Below are 26848 nucleotides of genomic sequence, written 5' to 3'. Positions count from 1 at the left end.
CATGCTAAATCAACCATTTCAAATGCCAATATAAGGGTAAAGGAGCTACTTGTAAACAATTTAATACACTCCAGCAGGTAAAGTGGATCATTGGGAACAAATTAAAGGGGAGAAAATTTTTGAGTAAACTGTCCCTTTAAGGTTTCCCCTAGTTTTCACATTATGAACCTATTTTAGACACTTTTACTGCCAGACATGCACAGAGCTCAGTGATTACGCATCCACCACTGTGCTAGTGATGTCCAGTTCATGAACGAATCGTTCATTTGAACTGGTTCTTTTCAGTGAACTGTATGAATCAGTTCACCAGACTGAACTGATTCGTTTGCAAACAGTTCACTTCCTTAAGGGATTAAATGCCTACCGGTCGCTAGCCGTAGAAAGGAATATAAAAACACTTACTCTATAATGAAATAAAAACACAACAACTTTTTATGGGTAAAATTTTAACCGTCACAGGTTAAACATTTATTAACTAACTAAGGCCTAGATTTAGAGTTTTGTCGGTAAGGACCCGCGTAGCTAACACCGGCTTTTTTCTGGCCGCACCATAAAAATAACTCTGGTATTGAGAGTCCACATAAAGGCTGCGTAGTAGGTTCCAAAAAAGGAGCGTAGAGCATTTTTAACGCAGCTTCAACTCTCGATACCAGAGTTGCATACGCAAGCGGCCAGCCTCAAAAACGTGCTCGTGCACGATTCCCCCATAGAAAACAATGGGGCTGTTTGAGCTGAAAAAAAAAACCTAACACCTGCAAAAAAGCCGCGTTCAGCTCCTAACGCAGCCCCATTGTTTGCTATGCGGAAACACTTCCTAAATCTGCACCTAACACCCTAACATGTACCCCGAGTCTAAACATCCCTAATCTTACACTTATTAACCCCTATTCTGCCGCCCCCGCTATTGCTGACCCCTGCATATTATTATTAACCCCTAATCTGCCGCTCCGTAAACCGCCGCTACTTACATTATCCTTATGTACCCCTAATCTGCTGCCCTAACATCGCCGACCCCTATATTATATTTATTAACCCCTAATCTGCCCCCCACAACGTCGCCTCCACCTGCCTACACTTATTAACCCCTAATCTGCCGAGCGGACCTGAGCGCTACTATAATAAAGTTATTAACCCCTAATCCGCCTCACTAACCCTATAATAAATAGTATTAACCCCTAATCTGCCCTCCCTAACATCGCCGACACCTAACTTCAATTATTAACCCCTAATCTGCCGACCGGAGCTCACCGCTATTCTAATAAATGTATTAACCCCTAAAGCTAAGTCTAACCCTAACACTAACACCCCCCTAAGTTAAATATAATTTTAATCTAACTAAATGAATTAACTCTTATTAAATAAATTATTCCTATTTAAAGCTAAATACTTACCTGTAAAATAAATCCTAATATAGCTACAATATAAATTATAATTACATTGTAGCTATTTTAGGATTAATATTTATTTTACAGGCAACTTTGTAATTATTTTAACCAGGTACAATAGCTATTAAATAGTTAAGAACTATTTAATAGTTACCTAGTTAAAATAATTACAAAATTACCTGTAAAATAAATCCTAACCTAAGTTACAATTAAACCTAACACTATACTATCATTAAATTAATTAAATAAAATACCTACAATTACCTACAATTAAACCTAACACTACACTATCAATACATTAATTAAATACAATATCTACAAATAACTACAATGAAATAAACTAACTAAAGTACAAAAAATAAAAAAGAACTAAATTACAAAAAATAAAAAAATATCTACAAACATAAGAAAAATATTACAACAATTTTAAACTAATTACACCTACTCTAAGCCCCCTAATAAAACAACAAAGCCCCCCAAAATAAAAAATGCCCTACCCTATTCTAAATTACTAAAGTTAAAAGCTCTTTTACCTTACCAGCCCTGAACAGGGCCCTTTGCGGGGCATGCCCCAAGAAGTTCAGCTCTTTTGCCTGTAAAAAAAACATACAATACCCCCCCCAACATTACAACCCACCACCCACATACCCCTAATCTAACCCAAACCCCCCTTAAATAAACCTAACACTAAGCCCCTGAAGATCTTCCTACCTTATCTTCACCATACCAGGTTCACCGATCCGTCCTGAAGAGCTCCTCCGATGTCCTGATCCAAGCCCAAGCGGGGGGCTGAAGATGTCCATGATCCGGTAGAAGTCTTCATCCAAGCGGGGCAAAAGAGGTCTTCCATCCGATTGAAGTCTTCATCCAAGCGGGGCAGAAAGATCTTCCATCCGATTGAAGTCTTCATCCAGGCGGCATCTTCTATCGACATCCATCTGGAGCGGAGCGGCAGCATCCTGAAGACCTCCGACGCGGAACATCCATCCTGGCCGATGACTGAACGACGAATGACGGTTCCTTTAAATGACGTCATCCAAGATGGCGTCCCTCGAATTCCGATTGGCTGATAGGATTCTATCAGTCAATCGGAATTAAGGTAGGAATATTCTGATTGGCTGATGGAATCAGCCAATCAGAATCAAGTTCAATCCGATTGGCTGATCCAATCAGCCAATCAGATTGAGCTTGCATTCTATTGGCTGTTCCGATCAGCCAATAGAATGCGAGCTAAATCTGATTGGCTGATTCCATCAGCCAATCAGAATATTCCTACCTTAATTCCGATTGGCTGATAGAATCCTATCAGCCAATCGGAATTCGAGGGACGCCATCTTGGATGACGTCATTTAAAGGAACCGTCATTCGTCGTTCAGTCGTCGGCCAGGATGGATGTTCCGCGTCGGAGGTCTTCAGGATGCTGACGCTCCGCTCCAGATGGATGTCGATAGAAGATGCCACCTGGATGAAGACTTCAAACGGCTGGAAGACCTCTTCTGCCCCGCTTGGATGAAGACTTCAATCGGATGGAAGACCTCTTCTGCCCCGCTTGGATGAAGACTTCTACCGGATCATGGACATCTTCAGCCCCCCGCTTGGGCTTGGATCAGGACATCGGAGGAGCTCTTCAGGACGGATCGGTGAACCTGGTATGGTGAAGATAAGGTAGGAAGATCTTCAGGGGCTTAGTGTTAGGTTTATTTAAGGGGGGTTTGGGTTAGATTAGGGGTATGTGGGTGGTGGGTTGTAATGTTGGGGGGGGTATTGTATGTTTTTTTTACAGGAAAAAGAGCTGAACTTCTTGGGGCATGCCCCGCAAAGGGCCCTGTTCAGGGCTGGTAAGGTAAAAGAGCTTTTAACTTTAGTAATTTAGAATAGGGTAGGGCATTTTTTATTTTGGGGGGCTTTGTTGTTTTATTAGGGGGCTTAGAGTAGGTGTAATTAGTTTAAGATTGTTGCAATATTTTTCTTATGTTTGTAGATATTTTTTTATTTTTTGTAACTTAGTTCTTTTTTATTTTTTGTACTTTAGTTATTTTATTTCATTGTAGTTATTTGTAGATATTGTATTTAATTAATTTATTGATAGTGTAGTGTTAGGTTTAATTGTAGGTAATTGTAGTTATTTTATTTAATTAATTTAATGATAGTATAGTGTTAGGTTTAATTGTAACTTAGGTTAGGATTTATTTTACAGGTAATGTTGTAATTATTTTAACTAGGTAACTAGTAAATAGTTCTTAACTATTTAATAGCTATTGTACCTGGTTAAAATAATTACAAAGTTGCCTGTAAAATAAATATTAATCCTAAAATAGCTACAATGTAATTATAATTTATATTGTAGCTATATTAGGATTTATTTTACAGGTAAGTATTTAGCTTGAAATAGGATTAATTTATTTAATAAGAGTTAATTAATTTCGTTAGATTAAAATTATATTTAATTTAGGGGGGTGTTAGTGTTAGGGTTAGACTTAGCTTTAGGGGTTAATACATTTATTAGAATAGCGGTGAGCTCCAGTCGGCAGATTAGGGGTTAATAATTGAAGTTAGGTGTCAGCGATGTTAGGGAGGGTAGATTAGGGGTTAATAAGTGTAGGCAGGTGGAGGCGACGTTGAGGGGGGCAGATTAGGGGTTAATAAATATAATATAGGGGTCGGCGGTGTTAGGGGCAGCAGATTAGGGATACATAAGGATAACGTAGTTGGTGGTCGGCAGATTAGGGGTTAAAAAATTTAATCGAGTGGCGGCGATGTGGGGGGACCTCGGTTTAGGGGTACATAGGTAGTTTATGGGTGTTAGTGTACTTTAGAGTACAGTAGTTAAGAGCTTTATAAACCGGCGTTAGCCCAGAAAGCTCTTAACTACTGATTTTTTTCCTGCGACTGGAGTTTTGTCGTTAGATTTCTAACGCTCACTTCAGACACGACTCTAAATACCGGAGTTAGAAAAATCCCATTGAAAAGATAGGATACGCAATTTACGTAAGGGGATCTGCGGTATGGAAAAGTCGCGGCTGAAAAGTGAGCGTTAGACCCTTTTTTGAGTGACTCCAAATACCAGAGTTAGCCTAAAACCAGCGTTAGGAGCCTCTAACGCTGGTTTTCACGGCTAACGCCAAACTCCAAATCTAGGCCTAAGTAACTATGGTAACCAACAAGGTCAGATGGCGGCTGAACGAATTGCTATAATGACAACCCGGCACAGCAGAAGGTAAACGGCCCAAACGGAAACTGCAACAGAGCAGGACCTCTGCTCATAGAAAATTGCTACTAAGGGGTTAATGAGATCACGTGACCCACCCGCAAGGGGAAGGAGGGGCACCTCACGTGCACTTGAGGCTATCCACCCCTCACACTTTTAGACTGGTCATCACTCCCCCTGTTCACCCTTTCCAAGGCAACAGGGCCATTACCTCCCGCCGAGCGGGTATGGAAATAAGGACTACCCCCTAAAAAGGGGATCCGCTACTCAGCAGCCAGAAGCCAGGTAGACCGGATATGGTAGGCCAATAACTAAAGAGGCTGACAAAGTTAGCCTGAATAGGCATACCTGTCGCCAACTAGGGGATAAAAGTTAAATTTGGTAATGTTCAATCGACAATGTGGCTACTAAATTAGCCTGAGAAGGCATACTTAGCACCTAGTACAATAAATTAAATTTGGAAGCCATCTTGTAACAGGGAAGGGAGGGAGGGGAAAGAACTCGTCTGCACCGGATTCCAGGAAGAAGAGGGCCAGGAAGCTGATGATCCCCACTTTTAAGGTGAGTAGTGGGCCCCTCCCTTACATGCAACATTGTTGCAACTAACCTCCCTAGCCAGCCCTCTTCTCCTATCTCTCCCTACGGCTTTAACTCTTAGCTTTGCTCCAGGCCCAATTGTGCCCTACACTGCCTTAAGGGATTAAATGCCTACCGGTCGCTAGCCGTAGAAAGGAATATAAAAACACTTACTCTATAATGAAATAAAAACACAACAACTTTTTATGGGTAAAATTTTAACCGTCACAGGTTAAACATTTATTAACTAACTAAGTAACTATGGTAACCAACAAGGTCAGATGGCGGCTGAACGAATTGCTATAATGACAACCCGGCACAGCAGAAGGTAAACGGCCCAAACGGAAACTGCAGCAGAGCGGGACCTCTGCTCATAGAAAATTGCTACTAAGGGGTTAATGAGATCACGTGACCCACCCACAAGGGGAAGGAGGGGCACCTCACGTGCACTTGAGGCTATCCACCCCTCACACTTTTAGATTGGTCATCACTCCCCCTGTTTACCCTTTCCAAGGCAACAGGGCCGTTACCTCCCGCCACCAGATAGCATTAAAATGATAACTGTGCTGCCACCGATAAAGGACAAACACAACCCAACTGGACTTACAGGAGGGTTACTATGGCCTTACAGATATCCTTTATAAAAATATCTAGGGCAACTGTCTCCAAATGTACCCTATCCTTCCTATAGTAATGGACCTTGTCGGCTGTTAGAGATTCATGTTTAACCACGAATCCCCCATTACCTGTGACGGTTCTAGCAACTGAAGAATTTATCTTCTTACTAACTTTATAAGCGGCGCTGTGGGAAGACATGTGACGCCATTCCAACCTGGGAACTATATTGGACCAACCGACCAACACGTTCGGAATGCGAGCTCTGATCCATGCGATATCCGCTTGCATGATTTTGATAAGCTCCAAGACAGGAATGGCACCCAAATCATTGCCTCCTAAATGTAGGATTATCACATGAGGTTTACCCCAGTGTACTAGGGCCTCCGAGATACGTGATGGAAGCGCTGGCCAACACATCCCTCTCTCCCCTAACCATCTAATTGACACTTGGGTGAAAGGAAAACCTAAATTCTGCCCCCCCGGAAGGGCCGAACTACGTATGGAGGCCCAATGCACATAGGAGTGCCCCACGATCCATATCCTTTTAGCGCCGCTGACAGGTCCTGTAAAGACACATGTGATTAGTACTAAAAATGAACACTAATCAACTAACACATTATTCAACAACTGGTCGAATGTAACCCTTAAACTTATTGGAACGCCATCTACCCAGACGGCAAATGGCTTCCACGGAAGAACCCTGCAGCGCGGAATTAGTAGCTGCCCCTATGCGGAAAGAATGGGGGGCTATTTTCGACATGTCCAATCCTGCATGCACAGCAGCCCTCGCAAGCACCCTACGGAACTGGAACAAAGATAGAGAAGTCCGGTTCGCGTGGATTAACAAAGGGCCCTGTTCCGCTGGCCTTTGTTCTAAAAACTGGTTCACCGCCCTTACCGGGCAGCAGTGACCGTTGGACTGAGATATGGGTATCCATGCCCCTTTGTCTTCTTGATCAGTCTTGGATCTTGGCAAATAAATTAAAAGTGAATCCGCTCCAGCCCTGACGTGGCCAAACTGAAGGCCCTTGTCAGTGCAGGACTTAGAAGGCGCCACAAGCTCACTTATACGAAGCGCTGCCGAATAAGCTAATACAAACCCCCGCGCCAGAGACTCACCAGCCAATCACATACCGTGTCCTGAGACGCGTCAATCGCCTCCACATTCTGACATCGGCAAAATTCTTCCCATTCGTGCCAAAGCCTGACATAGGAGCGCCATGTCCTAGGGGCAAGGGACGCCCGCACTAGAGGGAGCAAGGATATCCAGGACGAAGAAGCTGCCAAAGGAAACCAGGACAAGGTAAGCCTTCTAATGCAGCATGAGGGGCCAAACGTCTGAACGTCACCCAATAAAACCTGGATAGCGCGTCTGCTAAGACATTATTAACCCCCGGGACGTGCCGTGCTTGAAACTGGATATTAAGTTCAAGACAGCGTAACACCAGATGTCTCAACAAACAAACTACAACCGCAGATGTGGCCGAAAGACCGTTCACCGCGTGGACGACACTGAGATTATCTGTCCAGAAATTAATCGTCCTGTTTGCGAATTTATTGCCCCAAAGTTCAACCGCCAAAACGATAGGGAAAAGCTCCAAAAGGGTAAGGTTACGTGTTAAGCCCCTGGCTGACCATTCTAGCGGCCAAGGGCCTGCACTCCATTCCCCTTGGAAATATGCCCCATAACCCTTTGACCCTGCGGCATCAGTAAATAAATGCAACAACTGACTGGAAATGGGTTCAGATCGCCATAATCGAATCCCATTGAAATCCTGAAGAAATGTCTTCCAGACTCGCAGGTCAGCTCTCATGCCTTCTGAAATCCAAATTTTTTCAGAAGGTCTGAGTTTGCCCTTCAACTTAGCCTCCAATCTCCGATTGAAAACTCTCCCCATGGGGATAACTCTGCCTGCAAAATTCAGAAGGACAAGTAATGACTGTAGCTGCCTAAGCGTAATGGTTACCATGGAAACAGCCGCTTCAACCGCCTCAAGCATGTCCTGGACTTTGCCAGAAGGCATCCTACAAATTCTGTCCACGGTATCGATTTTGATACCCAGGAACGTAATGCAAGTACCCGGGCCCTCAGTCTTGTCTTCAGCTAATGGGACACCGAATTGCAACATCAGGATTCTCATGGATTCCATCAGTTGCTGACATTCATTAGTTCCCGGACTCCCCACCAAGAGGAAATCGTCCAGATAGTGTGCAATGCGGTTATTAACCGCCTGTTACTCCAAAACCCAGTGCAAAAATGTACTAAAGGTTTCAAATAAGGCGCAAGAGATTGCGCAGCCCATAGGCAAGCACCTATCTACGTAAAACCCCTTTTGAAATTTGCAACCCATCAAATAAAATGATGAAGGGTGCAAGGGCAGTAGGCGAAAGGCGGATTCAATATCCAGCTTTGCCAACAAGGCGCCCGCACCCACCCCCCACACCAAGTCCAGGGCGCTATCAAAAGATAGATATCGCACTGAGCTGAGTTCCGGGTCAATAGCATCATTGACTGAATAGCCCCTAGGGTGGGATAGGTGGTGTATTAGACGGAATTTACCCAATTCCTTTTGGGTACCACACCCAGTGATGAAATGACCAGATTCGGCAAAGGGGGTGAAGGAAAAGGACCCACTACCCGGCCCATTGAGATTTCCTTATCCAGCTTGTCCCTAACAACTGAAGGGTGTTGGTAAGCTGATTTGAGGTTACGATAGCCTCTAGAACCTTTAATGGCTTTCGTCACCGGTATATGAAAACCTTCCGTAAAGCCTTGAAAAATTAAAGAAGCTGCGCGCGAATCTGGGTACACCCTAAGCCATGGCTCAAGGGCGTGCACCTTCACCGGTGTTTGGGCCTTTAGCAACAAGAGAGAGCTTGTTCTGTGCTCTACCGGATGTTGAATCCTTCTTTCTGGCACATTCGCTCCCGGCGTGTGAGCCGGCACAGTATCTGCATACGTGCCTGAACGCACACAAATTACCTCTGTCGCATTTATTATCCTGAAATGCCCAACAGGTACCTCCCCTGCGCTTCGTTTTGGAAGCACGAAAGGACTGATTGCTAGAGGGGGTGGAGGAGGAGGGTGACCCCTGCGGGCCGAGGCGTTGCCAAAGATGTGAGTCGGTTGTATCAAAGGTGAGCACAGGATTACCCGCCATCTTTTGCCGAAACTCTGCATCATACTCTCTCCAAGCCCCCTCAGCAAACTTCCTCTGAATCCAATGTATATTATCAGTGTATTTGAGGATAGCATGGCATTGGCTCTGGTATTTCTCCAGGTAGCAGGAGGAGAAAACCCTAAAGCAAATTAGCCACTCCTCAAAAGTTTCAGGACGCTTGAACCTTTTAGGTCCAGTACCGTCAGCACTTTTCTCTCGCTGTCTACAAGCTTCAGCAGATAATTCAAATATATTCACATATTTGCCCTGCTGTATTTTTCTAATGGTTCTTGGCTTCAAATGACCATGCAAGGAGGGAGTGTAAGAGGGGAAGGAATCGCCGTGTAAGGCCACTTTCCTTTCCGGAATTAAGTTAATTGGCGGACGCTTGTCCCCCGTGATAGTGTTGCTCTGCAAAGATTCTGGAGGACCTATCGCAAGCTGCGCCATGTTCCCAACTGCACCTGACTGCATTACCTGCCACATTTTCTTTACCATCGCAAACATGCGCTTTTGGCCCTTACCCCTTAGCCCAAGTGAAGTGTCACTGTCACACTCTGATTCTGAAAGGGATGAGTCAACCTGGTCATGTCGGTCATGTATAAATGTAGAGGGCTTACCAGGAATGGCCACTGCGCTGTCCTGAGACTCCAGACCAGAAGTAGAAGGACCAGGAACAGCCCCATCATCTCGCTGTAAGGAATTAGCCGTGTTTTCACGATACTGTGCATCCCCCTGCTCCTGAGGAGTAACAGCCGAAGCCCTATCCACTTGCTGCGGTTCCATGTTTGGATCCACTTGTTCTGCAAAAAAGAAAAAAGGTCGCGAGCACTACGGACACCGGCAAAGGGAGGGTTAATAGGACCCAAGCCTGACCTAGTATTTGTATTTATGCTTGCATGCCCTATTTCCTTTGCCCTTGACAAACTGAGAGTACTACTAGTGCTACGTGCCCTACTAGAATCCTTGCCCAATGTCCCATGCCCCTCATTCACACTGCTACCTTGTAACTGAACCAATGAAGCAGAAGTGTCCCTTAGCTCATTTGACCGTGAAGTTGATATCACATTCATAGCATCATTTGCAACATTTCTTACCCTCACATCCGAAACACTCAGAGGATCAGCTTGTGCATTCACACTAGAAACCCCCAACTGTGCCACAGCGTGTGCATTCATATTGTGACCGTGCACATTTGTGAAGCTAGGTGCGCCACTGACTGTGTGTGATGTTACGCTACTTTGCTGAGAATCTGCCCTACTTTGCTGAGAATCTGCCCTATTATGCTGAAGCGCAACATTAACTTGCCCCTGAGCGTTATGTTGAAGCGCAGCATTAACCTGACCCTGAGCATTATGTTAGCGCGCAACATTAAATTGTCCCTGAACCTGGGCGTGCTGACCCTGCAGTTCAATTGCACTTGTTAGCCCTCCTGAATGGTAACCTGGTTGATGAACTATCGCCCTGGTTCTCGCTAACATGCCCCTACCCAAGGGGTTTAGTCTATTAGCTCTCGTTGAAACCCCCCTCCTACTTTTAAGGCCTCTGTGCATGCCCCCGCTAAGTGTATCATGAGACCCCATGCCAGTAAATTGCAATCTGGTAGTAATGCATGATGGCGCCTTCCTTTGCCGAACCTGAGGACCCCTTCGGCCCCATAACCCACCCCCGGCCGACATCCTCTCATGATGCTCACCTTCACGGAGCTGCAGAGGATGCGACCGTTCCCTTGAAGTCCCTACGCTGAAACCGGAACCGGAAGTGGATGGGCGCATGACCGGAACTTCCGGTTGCGCACTTACCATTGGACCCTGAGGACCTGCGGCCTGGCTTGGAGGACCGGACACCGGCGTCGCGTGGAGAAGGATCGAAAGACCCGCCGGAGGACCTTGAGGACCCGACGGAGGAGCCTGCATACCCGACGGGGACATCGCCGCAACTAATGATGCCAGGATGGAAGACACCGCCGAGACTGCCGACGGAGGAATCGCGGACAGAAGAGAGGAGACCGCTGCCTCAGGTAAGCCTTGTTGCTGAGCCACATTCACACAAGGGGGTGAAACGTGCAAAACGGGGGCTTGTTGCGCCGGCGGAAAGGCCACAGAAGCGGGCCCAGCTACTGAAAAGGGCAAAACGGGGGCTTGTTGCGCCGGCGGGATGGCCACATCAGATGACCCATCATGCCGGGCCAAAATTGTTTGAAGGGTACTAACAGGGGGCGACAATAGAGAGGGGCCTTGCGCAAGCGTTAACTCTATTGCAGGGTTTGTGATTGCCATGCGTGTTGGGCCCCTGTCTAACATAGGCCTTGCTACTGGGGATACCGTGTTTTCCACATAGGCCTCAACCTGTACATGTGGTGTTGCCGGAGGAGGACTGGAAGCCTTAGGCCTAGCCTGAGGGCCAGTAGTTTGGAGACAGGCTGATTGATCATCCGGCCTAGCCATTGCAACTGATGCATAGGCTGAATCATCTCCTTCAACCCCCTCACTTGCTGCATGTAAATCTAGCTTGCTAACTGTGTGACTCATAATGTTTGTCTGTGTTCTACTAGTACTAGGCCTAGTCTCAGTAGTGTACTGTGTAGGTGGAATTATGTCATCTAGCTCTTCAATGTCATCCTGTGTACTTATCTGTTTTTTCTGTTTTCCAGATCCAGGCTTCTCAAACACCAACTTGTGGAAGCGCTGTGGAGGGAGCTTAGATCATCTGGATCGCTGCATTGTTCACAGAAATTAAGAATTACCCTGAACAATAACAGAAAGAACTCGTCTGCACCGGATTCCAGGAAGAAGAGGGCCAGGAAGCTGATGATCCCCACTTTTAAGGTGAGTAGTGGGCCCCTCCCTTGCATGCAACATTGTTGCAACTAACCTCCCTAGCCAGCCCTCTTCTCCTATCTCTCCCTATGGCTTTAACCCTTAGCTTTGCTCCAGGCCCAATTGTGCCCTACACTGCCTGAGTCTGCAGCAGCACTGTTAATACGATCCTAGAGTGAGTTCTGCTTCTGCCAACTCCCCCTTTGCAATGAATCACACAGCAGAATCTCACTCTAGGATCATATTACCAGTGTTGTTGAATCAGTGTACTGTTAGCTAACTCGTTTGCAATGAATCAGTCTGTTAACAGTTCACTGATTCAAAAGAAGTGAACTGTTTGCAAACGACTCAGTGTACTGTTAACTATAGTAACTCCTTTGCAATGAATCGATAACAGTACACTGATTCAAATATCAGGTCACACTCACAGCAGTTCTCAACAGACCCCTGCATTTACCCCCTAACTGCAACTTACATTAACCCATTCAGCATCCCATGTTTGTTTATATATATATATATATATATATAATTTGTTGTTCAACCCATTCAGCATCCCATGTTTGTTTTTTATATATATATATATATATATATATATATATATATATATATATAATTTGTTGTTCAACCCATTCAGCATCCCATGTTTGTTTATATATATATATATATATATATATATATATATATATATAATTTGTTGTTCTTCCTCTATATCTAAGCTAACTTTTACTTAGCAACAGCTACAAATTATATATATATATATATATATATAGATATATATATATATATATATATATATATATAGCTTATATATATAGTTAGCTTAGATATAGAGATAGCTTGTAGTCCCAGTACACAGGAGTCGACACACAGTCAGTGACTCATGATTCAGGAATGAATCAGCACTGCAGGAAACGGATCTGCAAATCTGCGGCTCTACAGTTCACCTACTGAACATGAGGTAGAGCCTCTACCTCATGTTCAGTAGCTGAACTGGTGAATCGGTTCATGAACCGGTTCAGTTAATCGAACCGTCCGAAATGAACCGATTCACCCAGAAGAACCGAACTTCACTGTGCTCCTCCCAATCAACTTACTTTTACCAGATTTCTTTTGATCTTTTAGAATTTTACTTCCACTTTGTACAGACAGGGCATTTAATAAATATATACATGGGCATCATATTTAATATAACTTTTACTTTGTACAGACAGGACATTCAATAAATATATAGAGTAGCATCAGAACTATACAAGTAATACCGCATGATCTTTCTTCTTCACATCAACAAGCTGAAAAAACTGCAAATGATTTCTTAATCAAGAAAATTCTCCTAAAGGGACACTAAATACATTTCACACACCTCCCTCAAATCATTGGTTCTGCCATTATAGAATCTAGGCTATACTGCAGGTATCTGAAGGAGATTTACTGTACACGTGCAAACACATCAGCACTGGAATGTATTGAAAAACAGATTTCATCCATGACTAGAGGGAGGCGGGGAATAACCTCATTGCTATTCTTATAAAATGTATTTAGTGTTAAGATTTTTTTTTACAATAAATAATAATACCTTCATATCTCATCTTTACAGTGAAAACACTCTGTAGCCAAAAGATTGCAAACCTGTAACACATCTGTATATTTTATTTCAGTAGAAAAACAAAACAAACAAAATATATTTACAAAAATATACATATTTTTAAAAGGGCACATTTGCTGATTGATCGACTTTTTAAGTTTCTTTTTAAGTGAAAATAGTCATATATCTTACAAAATGCCTTCATCTGATCTAAAAATAGCAATATCATCTAAAATAATATAACCCGTTCATTTAATTTCATAGGCTACAATCTTGAGAAAAAAGTTTTTTGCAACAATGGCAAATCTTAAAGTGACTCATATTTTGCAGAAATATTTATTGAAAAGTAAACATATAAGTCCCTGAGACAGAAAATATATTTTTGGTTTCTGCTAAGGATCAAGTATTCTGTATTGTACAGTGACACATCTTTTTGCATATGCATAGAAAGTGAGCTCTCGCACAAATTCTGCCAGTTAAATTAATTGTTGGTCATTGTATGTCGCATATATACAGTAACACAAACATTCTTTACAAATCTCACATTAATGGAACATTGGATCATATAGTTTGAATATCCAAACTTAGTTTTTGGTTTGGTAATTTGCAGATGTTTTGAAAACAAAGTATATCTTGTACATGGATAAAGTGACAGCTTGATTCCAAAACGTGGTGGTTACTAATGAGAAACCAAGAGATTAATTGATCTCCCAAGTGGTTTCCAAATTATCAGTAACAAGTAAATATTGTAAGTTTTTGGTTTTATATTAAAGGAACAGTAAACTCACAATTATACTTTTCATGGTTCACATAGAGAAAGCAATTGTAAACAATTTTTCATTTTACTTCTGTTATAAAATTTGCTTTGTACCTCTTGGTATCCTTTGTTCAAAAGAATAGGTAGGCTCAGGAGTATCAATGCTGTACAGATTTGCCCCTTGTCATTTGCTTAACTGATGTGTATTGCTAACTCCTAGTAATTCATTGCTGCTCTGGAGCTTTATTCTTTAACAAAGCATGCCAAGAGAACAGATCTTATTTGACAAAAGAAGCAAATTGGAAAGTTGTTTAAAATTGTATGTTCTATATGAATCATGAAAGTTTAATGTTGACTGTACTGTCCCTGTACATTTTCTGCTCCAAAACCCTACAAGGTAGACATATTAGAGCCAGAATGTTTTCATTCTTAAAAAGGCAATTCACGCTTCTTTGAGATCTGGGGTTTAACGAGTGCTAAATGATCAAAAACATCTTATCTCTTCAGACCTGAGCAGGTAATAAGACTTTACAAAATAACAGCATTTTTTCTCTTTACATATCATAAACTAACTAATGGGCAGTGTGTACAACTGCTCACAAGCTGAAATTTTAAAAAATAAATAGCAGTTTTACAGTTTTTTGGCTTGTTAACCTTGAGTTTTCACCAACATTTTTAATTAGAAAACAATAAGAAGTATCATAAATAGTCAAATCATTCATAGCCTTAATATTTAAGTGACAGAGGCAGCATTGGCTGTTCAAGTTTTATCTTCAGTGTCTGAGAGGTGAAAGGTCTGCAGCAATCCCGATCCATTCGGGCAGAAAAGCTGCATCATAATGAAAAACTTTCAGAAATTCTGATTCTGGTAAGGTAAAATTTGTGAGGTAAATGCTTTCCCCCCCTACTAGATAACTTGCCCAGAAGCCAAAGGTTCCAATTGTCATAATGGTATGGTTGCAGCTAGTCAAGAGAGCAAAGTCTTTACCAGGGGTTGACTCATTTCCATCACCAGAGAAGAAAACATCTCCCTTAGAATTATCAATGTTTTTCTTGCACCAATCCATCCCATTGCTGGCCACTATAAAAATTGGATTCTCATACTTGTTACGGAAATAGTTCATAGCTTTATCCAAATAAGCTTTATCTGCAATGACACCTTTCCATACATTAGGCATCACATTAACATAGTCACCCCTTCTGACATGTACTCCAACAAAAGTCACATTTTTACGATCACCTTTAATATTTTGTAACACGGCATTAGCTTCGTTCTTCAGGTAGTCATGTATAGAAAATTCTCGTCTAATCTCATCACGAAGGTGATGGAAGAAGGTCCATGAACAAGGATAACCAGTGATTTTTACATAATTTCCTTCAATATGATTATACTCCTCTGACATCCAATCATGTATCCAGTATTCTTTCCATGAAATAGAATGAGCCACATTATTATGCAAAACAGGTAGGGTGATCTTAAATATAGGTGCAAGGTAATTGTGCATGTCTTGGAGGATGTAGGCTTGATGGCCATTTGCCCTTGCCAATGCTAACAAAGTTGCATATTCGCCCATCTGATTACCCAACCTCCCATCAGGTCTGACAGTCCAGATTCCAGTGTCATGCTTACATTTTTCAGATGCATCAATTTCACTCACGTCTGTGTTAGGTTGGTTATTCCGATTATAGCAGATAAGGGTTACTGGTATACTAGAGGGAAAATACAAAAAACGAGTGCCCAATTGTAACTTGTAAAGCACTGAGAAAGTTATGATGGCTAGGAAGACGGTAGCAAAGAGAAGTATCTTCTTTTTCTTGTTGGTAATCTCCATCTTTTCTAAATCTGTGTATCTCAAAACAGCTCATAACGCTCCTTTTTTAAAGAAACTAATGCCTCTAGAAAAAAATCACAAAAGAACAAAAAATAGCATGTGAGTATATAAAGTACAATAAAAACACAAAGTACAAATAGAAACATGACTATATATGTATTCAGCACACATGGTACATACAGATATCTACTCAAGGTGTGCTGAAATAGTAGCATAAAGTCTCTTGCTCGGGGCCCGATTATCTAAAGGACTCTGGCTGGTGAGATTCTAAGGCTGTCTCGCTATGGGGTGCATACTGCATTTTCATATGGGAAGGAGATGTATACATTAGAAACGTGCACAATTATAAACAAAATTGTTCATCAAAAACGTAAAATTTGTATGTAACTTACACAGGAACAAATCTATTAAATATGCACAGAGCAAATCACTAGATGTGCAAAAAACACATAGAAATAGAAATTCATACTTACAAAATTCAAAGCATAATTTTTGTTTTAGTGTAAAATGGGCTGAACATGGGCGTTCCATGGGTGTGTGTGAAATCTCTCAAATCTCTGCACAATTATGTAAACATGTCCGCCCTACAGATCTCACTGTTTCTTCTTGTAAACTAAAAAAAGGTGGCAAGTTTGCGACAAAATACACAAAATATTAAATGTTGATGCACTAAAGACCACTGCTCCATAACCTGTCCGCCTGCTCTGAGGCGGAGGACAGAAATCAACCTGATCGAATACGATTGGGTTGATTGACATCCCCGCTAGCAGCCGATTGGCCGCAAATCTGCAGGGGTCAGTATTGCACCAGAAGTTCACAAGAACTGCTGGTGCAATGATAAATGCTGACAGTGTATGCTGTCAGCATTTATCGATGTGCAGCAGACATGTTCCGCTATATCGGATCATGTCCGCTCGCACCATAATAAATAGGCCCATATATATATATAGTCCAGAGCAAAGACAGCACTGGATTTAAGTAAAAAATTACTTTTATTGAAAAAAAGTTAAAAGCATAGTCCCATTATGTTTCGGTGTCCACAGACACCTTTGTCAAATGGCATCACCCAGCTTGAGGACCGTTGCATAATCCTGACATCCGGGAGGCAGAGTACTCTGCCTCCCGGATGTCAGGATTATACAACGGCCCTCAAGCAATTTCTCTTGATTTTGAATAATGATATATTCATATATATTGAATAAGTACAATAATGATATATTCATATATATTGAATAAGTACAATAATGATATATTCATATATATTGAATAAGTACAATAATGATATATTCATATATATCTAGATCTATGTTTAAAAATAATATTAGTTGTTTAAATATAGAAGTAATGTGTGTAAGGTTCTAGCCTCCATAAAGTAATGGGCACTACCATGTTGTAAGCTATGCTTGCTTGGGTTTAAAAGCCTGTTCCTTATATATTCTGCTAAGGTCAGTTAGGGATATTATATATCTCTGCTCAGGTGAGATATTCTAAAATGATCCTTCAGCTCTGCGAGATCCCTAGTGAAATTTTCAAAAGGCAGATGCAATTTTGCTTTATTTCTCCAAGTGGCATTTCCTGCATTTCTGTATGTGAAAGAGAGACAAGCTCAGTGCAATTTAGCACTGCATGACATGACAGTTCTGTTGCATTTACACTTTGTGCTTTCTATTTTATATAACTTTACACTTCCGATTAAATTTTATTACATTTAAACTTTGCACTTTCTATTTTAGATTTTATTTTGTGTATGGCAGTGTATTTAGGATTGTGATTTTACAAATTCTTATTATAAAGCACACTTCACAGAGGCAGAACTCAATGAATTTTCTAAGAAAATAGGAGGAACCTGGAAATCCCAGAGAAATGAGAGGCGCCTTCCATAGAAAGTAATGAAACTCTCTGGGATACAAAATCTCACATGGGAGAGAGAAGGTACCTGGAGAACCTCTGGGGCTGATATAAATGCTCTGTTTGCATCAATTCCAAATTAAACAGATTTTTTTCACTACAACTCAACTTGCTTTTGTCTATAATTTAGTATATATTACTGCTCTGTTAGTTAAAATAAGTATATTGTGAATTTCGACCAAAGTTCACCTGCATACAGCTGGTGAGACAAATTAGTGAGACCAGCTTGTTTAAAATGCTTAGAACATTTCACAAAACTGGTGAATTCCCCAGTTCAGTATGATCCTAATTTGTTAAAGTAACACAGAAGTGTAATAAAACTCTCATATCACGCACTGCTGTATTGCATTGGACTTGTCTCTCATTCATATATAGAAATGAGAGAGATCTTGCAGTGCTGGAGAGTTACACACTTTTTCTTTTGAATGTTCAGTCCCTGTGAAGTATAAACTGCAATTTCTCTCCAAGCTGGAGAACTTTTGAATATCAGGGCTATAGTCTTAGACTAGGGGCAAGATTACATATGTGGTGTCGCCCGAAAAAGCCAGCAACGCCGGTTTTTTACGCAGTTTTGGTATCACATATACAGCGCCGCATATAAATGCGGCACGTATATTTCACCCTTCGGCCGCAATTTTTACTCCCATAAGCTAACATAGAACCACGTTGCAAATCAACATCATATATTCAGCGTAAGGACTTACACAGCGAAAATGGAGATATTTTATTTTATTTTCACCTTGCCACACTTAGTCAGGCACAGCAAGCCTTGCGCTGAGTATGTGGGTACCGTAACTCCCGTAACTGCCTGAAAATATTAACTAACACCTAACGCATGCGCAATATCTATCTACATGTCAACCGCAATCCCTCACCGCAATAACTAATAAAGTATATGAACCCCTAATCCGCCATTAACTCACATTGCAAAAAAACCTAATAAAGTATATTAACCCCTAACCCGCCAATAACCCATATCGCAAAAACGAATAAAACTATTAACCCCTAATCCGCCAAACCCACACAAAGCAATAATCCTAATAAATCTATTAACCCCTAATCAGCCACAACGCATATAACTAATTAAATTACTAAGCTCCCTAACCTAACACCCCTGAATTAACCCCAATTACCTAAATTAAAAAATTCTAAGTTACAATTAAAATTTAAAAGCTAACATTACTTAAAAATGAAAAAAAAAAAAAATTTAAATTAATCTAAGATTACAAAAAATAAAAAAAGTCTAACATTACATAAAATAATAAACCAAATTATAAAAATTAAAAAATTAAACCTAATCACTATCGGCTAGATTTAGAGTTCTGCGGCCAAAGGGGTGCGTTAGCTACGCGTGCTTTTTTTTCCCCGCACCTTTTAAATACCGCTGGTATTTAGAGTTCACAGAAGGGCTGCGTTAAGCTCCAAAAAAGGGAGCGTAGAGCATATTTACCGCCACTTCTACTCTCAATACCAGCGGTGCTTACGGACGCGGCCAGCTTCTGCACCTAACACCCTAACATGTACCCCGAGTCTAAACACCCCTAACCTTACACTTATTAACCCCTAATCTGCCGCCCCCGCTATCGCTGACCCCTGCATATTATTATTAACCCCTAATCTGCCACTCTGTACACCGCCGAAACCTACATTATCCCTATGTACCCCTAATCTGCTGCCCCTAACACCGCCGACCCCTATATTATATTTATTAACCCCTAATCTGCCGCCCCGCTATCGCTGACCCCTGCATATTATTATTAACCCCTAATCTGCCGCTCCGTACACCACCGCAACCTACATTATACCTATGTACCCCTAATCTGCTGCCCCTAACACAGCCAACCCCTATATTATATTTATTAACCCCTAATCTGCCGCCCCCAACGTCGCCTCCACCTACCTACACTTATTAACCCCTAATCTTCCGACCGGACCACACCGCTACTATAATAAATGTATTAACCCCTAAAGCTAAGTCTAACCCTAACCCTAACACCCCCCTAACTTAAATATAATTTAAATCTAACGAAATAAATTAACTATTATTAAATAAATTATTCCTATTTAAAGCTAAATACTTACCTGTAAAATAAATCCTAATATAGCTACAAAATAAATTATAATTATATTGTAGCTATTTTAGGATAAATATTTATTTTACAGGCAACTTTGTAATTATTTTAACCAGGTACAATAGCTATTAAATAGTTAATAACTATTTAATAGTTACCTAGTTAAAATAATTACAAAATTACCTGTAAAATAAATCCTAACCTAAGTTACAATTAAACCTAACACTTCACTATCAATAAATAAATTAAATAAAATACCTACAATTATCTACAATTAAACCTAACACTACACTATCAATAAATTAATTAAATACAATACCTACAAATAAATACAATGAAATAAACTAACAAAGTACAAAAAATAAAAAAGAACTAAGTTACAAAAAATAAAAAAATATTTACAAACATTTGAAAAATATTACAACAATTTTAAACTAATTACACCTACTCAAAGACCCCTAATAAAATAACAAAGACCCCCAAAATAAAAAAGCCCTACCCTATTCTAAAATTAAAATAGAAAAGCTCTTTTACCTTACCAGCCCTGAAAAGGGCCTTTTGCGGGGCATGCCCAAAAGAATTCAGCTCTTTTGCCTGTAAAAAAAAACATACAATACCCCCCCCAACATTACAACTCACCACCCACATACCCCTAATCTAACCCAAACCCCCCTTAAATAAACCTAACACTAAGCCCCTGAAGATCTCCCTACCTTGTCTTCACCACACCGGGTCCCGATCTGTCCAGAAGAGCCTCCGAAATCTTCATCCAAGCCCAAGTGGGGGCTGAAGAGTGACGTCCATCCTCAGGCTGAAGTCTGGATCCAAGCGGCGGCTAAAGAATTCCATCTTCGGGCAGAAGTCTTCATCCTATCCGGGCAGAAGAGTCGATCCTGACCGGCAAACATCTTCATCCAAGCCGCATGTTCTCTGTTTTTCCATCCGATGATGACCGGCTCCATCTTGAAGACTTCCGGCACGGATCCATCCTCTTCTTGCGACGTCCTAAGTACGAATGGAGGTTCCTTTAAATGATGTCATCCAAGATGGCGTCCCTCGAATTCCGATTGGCTGATAGGATTCTATCAGCCAATCGGAATTAAGGTAGGAAAATTCTGATTGGCTGATGGAATCAGCCAATCAGAATCAAGTTCAATCCGATTGGCTGATCCGATCAGCCAATCAGATTGAGCTCGCATTCTATTGGCTGTTCCGATCAGCCAATAGAATGTGAGCTCAATCTGATTGGCTGATCGGATCAGCTAATCGGATTGAACTTGATTCTGATTGGCTGATTCCATCAGCCAATCAGAATTTTCCTACCTTAATTCCGATTGGCTGATAGAATCCTATCAGCCAATCGGAATTTGAGGGACGCCATCTTGGATGACGTCATTTAAAGGAACCTTCATTTGGACTCAGGACGTCGCAAGAAGAGGATGGATCCGCGCCGGAGGTCTTCAAGATGGAGCCGGTCGTCATTGGATGGAAAAACAGAGAAGATACAGCTTGGATGAAGATGTTTGCCGGTCCGGATCGACTATTCTGCCCGGATAGGATGAAGACTTCTGCCCGAAGATGGAATTCTTTAGCCGCCGCTTGGATCCAGACTTTAGCCGGAGGATGGACGTCACTCTTCAGCCCCCGCTTTAGCTTGGATGAAGATTTTGGAGGCTCTTCTGGACAGATCGGGACCCGGTGTGGTGAAGACAAGGTAGGGAGATCTTCAAGGGCTTAAGTTTATTTAAGGGGGGGTTGGGTTAGATTAGGGGTATGTGGGTGGTGGGTTGTAATGTTGGGGGGGGGAGTATTGTATGTTTTTTTTACAGGCAAAAGAGCTGAATTCTTTGGGGCATGCCCCGCAAAGGGCCTTTTTCAGGGCTGGTAAGGTAAAAGAGCTTTTCTATTTTAATTTTAGAATAGGGTAGGGCATTTTTTATTTTGGGGGTCTTTGTTATTTTATTAGGGGGTTTAGAATAGGTGTAATTAGTTTAAAATTGTTGTAATATTTTTCTGATGTTTGTAAATATTTTTTTATTTTTTGTAACTTAGTTCTTTTTTATTTTTTGTACTTTAGTTAGTTTATTTCATTGTATTTATTTGTAAGTATTGTATTTAATTAATTTATTGATAGTGTAGTGTTAGGTTTAATTGTAGATAATTGTAGGTATTTTATTTAATTTATTTATTGATAGTGTAGTGTTAGGTTTAATTGTAACTTAGGTTAGGATTTATTTTACAGGTAATTTTGTAATTATTTTAACTAGGTAACTATTAAATAGTTATTAACTATTTAATAGCTATTGTACCTGGTTAAAATAATTACAAAGTTGCCTGTAAAATAAATATTAATCCTAAAATAGCTACAATATAATTATAATTTATATTGTAGCTATATTAGGATTTATTTTACAGGTAAGTATTTAGCTTTAAATAGGAATAATTTATTTAATAATAGTTAATTTATTTAGTTAGATTTAAATTATATTTGTTAGGGGGTGTTAGGGTTAGACTTAGCTTTAGGGGTTAATACATTTATTAGAGTAGCGGTGAGATCCGGTCGGCAGATTAGGGGTTAATAATTGTAGGTAGGTGGAGGCGACGTTGGGGGCGGCAGATTAGGGGTTAATAAATATAATATAGGGTTCGGCTGTGTTAGGGGCAGCAGATTAGGGGTACATAGGTATAATGTAGGTTGCGGCGGTGTACGGAGCGGCAGATTAGGAGTTAAAAAAAATATGCAGGTGTCAGCGATAGCGGGGGCGGCAGATTAGGGGTTAATAAATATTATGTAGGTGTCGGCGGTATTAGGGGCAGCAGATTAGGGGTACATAGGGATAATGTAGGTTGCGGCGGTGTACGGAGCGGCAGATTAGGGGTTAAAAAAAATTAATAGAGTGGCGGCGATGTGGGGTGGCCTCGGTTTAGGGGTACATAGGTAGTTTATGGGTGTTAGTGTACTTTAGAGCACAGTAGCTAAGAGCTTTATAAACCGGCGTTAGCCCAGAAAGCTCTTAACTACTGACTTTTTTCTGCGGCTGGAGTTTTGTTGTTAGATTTCTAACGCTCACTTCAGCCACGACTCTTAATACCAGCGTTAGAAAGATCCCATTGAAAAGATAGGATACGCAATTGACGTAAGGGGATCTGCGGTATGGAAAAGTCGCGGCTGCAAAGTGAGCGTTAGACCCTTTCCTGACTGACTATAAATACCAGCGGTAGCCCAAAACCAGCGTTAGGAGCCTCTAACGCAGGTTTTGACGGCTAACGCCAAACTCTAAATCTAGCCGTATGAAAATAAAAAAGCCCCCTAAAATAAAAACACCCCCTAATCTAATGCTAAACTACAAATAGCCCTTAAAAGAGCATTTTGTAGGGCATTGCCCTAAGTTAAACAGCACTTTTCCTTAAAAAAAATACTAAGTTCCCCCCACCCACCAAACCCCCCAAAATAAAAAACCTAACACTAAAAAATCCTAAACTACCCATTGCCCCAAAAGGGGCATTTGTATGGGCATTGCCCTTAAAAGGGCATTCAGCTCTTTTACTGCCCTTCTTCCATGTAAGGACCTCTTCCTTCTTCATCCAGGACCAAGCCGGAGCGGAGATGAGCGCAAAGCAGGAGCGGCGACCGCAGAACCATGGAGCGTGGAGGATCCTCTTAGTATGGTCACCACCATACAATGAATAGTGAATTCGAGGTACGGTTTAAAAATGGCGTCCCTTGCATTCCTATTGGCTGAATTTATTCTTCAAATTCAAATCAGCCAATAGGATGAGAGCTACTGAAATCTCCGCTCCGCGCCGGCTTGGTCCTGGATGAAGAAGGAAGAGGTTCCTGCTTGGAAGAAGATGCCAGCCGCTTGGAAAAAGACTTCACCACATGGAACAGGACCTTCTCCTCCGGACTTCAGGAACAGTGAGTACATATTTTGGGGGTAAGACTTAGGTTGTGTGTTTTTTTTTTTGGTGTTTTTTTTTTTTTTTTTTTAGATTAGGGATTTCTGGGCACTCTTAAAAGAGCTGAATGCCCTTTTAAGGGCAGTAAAAGGGTTGAATGTCCTTTTAAGGACAATGCCCATACAAATGCCCCTTTAGGGGCAATGGGTAGTTTAGGATTTTTTAGTGTTAGGTTTTTTTATTTTGGGGGGTTTGGTGGGTGGGGAGTTTTACTGTTAGAGGGGGGACTTAGTATTATTTTTAGGAAAAGACCTCTTTAATTTAGAGTAATGCCCTACAAAAGGCCCTTTTAAGGGATATTGGTAGTTTAGCATTAGATTAGGGGGTCTTTAGGGGCAATGGGTAGTTTAGGATTTTTTAGTGTTAGGTTTTTTATTTTGGGGGGTTTGGTGGGTGGGGAGTTTTACTGTTAGAGGGGGGACTTAGTATTATTTTTAGGAAAAGACCTCTTTAATTTAGAGCAATGCCCTACAAAAAGGCCCTTTTAAGGGATATTGGTAGTTTAGCATTAGATTAGGGGGTGTTTTTATTTTAGGGGGCTTTTTAATTTTCGATAATCTGGATTATTATTTTATGTAATGCTAGACTTTTTTTATTTTTTGTAATCTTAGATTAATTTAAATTTAGGTTTTTTTATTTTTAAGTAATGTTAGCTTTTTTATTTTAATTGTTTGAAACTTGTTTGAAACTAATTTAGGGGGTGTTAAATTAGGGGGCTTAGTAATTTAATTAGTTATTCGCGTTCTGGGGTGTTGGCGGATTAGGGGTTAATAGATTTATTAGGATTATTGCATTGTGTGGGTTTGGCTGATTAGGGGTTAATAGTTTTATTAGGTTTGTTGTGATGTGGGTTAATGGTGGATTAGGGGTTAATATACTTTATTAGGTTTATTGCAATGTGGGTAAATGGAGGATTAGGGGTTAATATAATTTATTAGGTTTATTGTGATGTGGGTTAATGGCGAATTAGCGGTTAATATACTTTATTAGGTTTATTGCGATGTGGGTGAATGGCGGATTAGGGGTTAATACATTTATTAGGTAGATCTCGATGTGGGTGAATTGTGGATTAGAGGTTAATAGTTTAATTAGGCATATTGCGTTGTGGGGGGTTGTCGGTTTAGGGGTTAATACTTTTATCATTTATTTTAGTTCCGATGTGGGTTTGATAGGGGATATAGGGGTTTTATGTGTCTGGTTTTTTTTTTTGGAAGGCAGGTTAGACTTTTACGGGAGATTTTATATTTTTTTTTTATTTTCTTAAGCGCCGGCAGTTTCTAAAGTGCCGTAAATCACTGGCGACTCCAGAAATGTGTATTTACGCTCATTTCTGGACATCGCTAGTTTATCCAACTTTTGGCTCTTTATGAACTGCAGGCGGGGTTTATGTAATACCCCGCTGTGCGAGGTGAAATTACGGGCGGCGTGGGTTTCAGCAATTGCGCTGAAGCCTGCTTCACATATGTAATCTCTCCCTAGTTTAGCAAACCCTTTCAATATTTTCTCACAGCCAAGCACATTGTGTCATATTTGCTCTTTAAAGGTTAATAACAAATTCTTATGAGCGCACTGTAAATGTACATTGAAGAAAATAATTAACATCTACATTATCTTCTTTTTTTTTTTTTTAAAGTAAGACTGCATCTTTGACAGCATTTAATCCCAATGTAAAAGATTTAACTGTGGAAAATAAAACAACATTGCAATGTACTTTCGTTTTGTTACGCTGCAAAATACCTCTGAAAAGCTTCTAATTCTGAAACATTCTACACAGTGATTAGTTAGATCAAAGCACAAGCTCATTTAAATCTACTCTTAACTACCCACAACAAAGAGATCAGGAACATTTTTCCCCCAAGCATTTTCAGAGGGATATCCCTGGCCATCTTTTGATTTGCAAAACTTTGAAAATTACAAAAATAAATTTATTTTGCAAAGGCGTTTTATCAACACTTAAAGGGACACTGAACCCAAAATTTTTCCTTCAAGATTCAGATAGAGCATGCAATTTTAAGCAACTTTCTAATTTACTCCTATTATCAATTTTTCTTCATTCTCTTGCTATCTTTATTTTAAAAGCAGGAATGTAAATCATAGCAGCCAGCCCATTTTAGGTTCAGCATCACCATGGATAGCGCTTGCTTATTGGAGGCTTAGATTTACCCACCAATAAGCAAGCATAACCCAGGTTCTCAACCAAAAATAGACCGGCTCCTATGCATCAAATTCCTGCTTTTCAAATAAAGATAGCAAGAGAACGAAGAAAAATTGATAAAATGGGTAAATTGGAAAGTTGCTTAAAATTGTGTGCTCTATCTGAATCATGAAATAAAAAATTTGGGTTTAGTGTCCCTTTAATAAAGTCAAAAATATTCAAACCATTTACTTCAGATTTTCAACATTTCCAGTCACTTTTTGTGTCCATAAAATTGCAAACTTTCAAAGATATTAAAGGGAAATTAAAACACAAAGGGCTAGATTACAAGTGGAGCGCAAAATATTTCTTTCGCAAAAGCGTTATTTGCTTAGTATTTGAAAAGGGGTGTAGAACTGTATTATTCTGGCGATGCAAGCTAAATCTAACATATCTAAATATGCAGCTATAGTTTGTCAAACTGTTCAATGTTAAAGGGACATGAAACCCAAACATTTTCTTTCATGATTCAGCGCAATATAGGTGCACACAGGTGCAATAAAAACACGACCTTGCATTCGCATTGCACGGAAGCAAGCGTGCTTCCATAGGCTCCAATTGGAGCCTCGTTCTCATGCCATGAGACATGGCATGAGAACCTAGCGCATCAAAGGGAGTAAGTCGCACAGCGATTGACAGCAGATTTAAATATATATGTATATGAATATACACATATATATTTATGTTAATATATGTATATTAGCATATAAATGTGTACATTCATATACATATATATTTACAGGGAACACACAGTCCCAATAGACCGCAATGTAAAG

General features: G+C 40.6%; 1 protein-coding gene across 6 annotated transcripts in view; it reads right to left on the bottom strand.

Annotated features, from left to right (window-relative positions):
* Window positions 1–13396: 13396 nt before the first annotated feature.
* Window positions 13397–26848, bottom strand: part of LOC128638625 (galactoside alpha-(1,2)-fucosyltransferase 2) — a 425415-nt gene continuing 411963 nt past the window's right edge. For all 6 annotated transcript variants that reach the window (XM_053690693.1, XM_053690692.1, XM_053690694.1 and 3 more), the window contains one exon: window positions 13397–16002. In XM_053690693.1, coding sequence (XP_053546668.1) covers window positions 14880–15938 — 1059 coding nt within the window. In that variant the 5' untranslated portion in view covers window positions 15939–16002 and the 3' untranslated portion in view covers window positions 13397–14879. The remainder of the gene's footprint in view (window positions 16003–26848) is intronic.

The sequence above is a fragment of the Bombina bombina genome, chromosome 8 (assembly GCF_027579735.1).
Source record: "Bombina bombina isolate aBomBom1 chromosome 8, aBomBom1.pri, whole genome shotgun sequence".
Lineage (NCBI taxonomy): Eukaryota > Metazoa > Chordata > Amphibia > Anura > Bombinatoridae > Bombina > Bombina bombina.
This window is presented reverse-complemented; position numbering and strand designations above follow the sequence as displayed.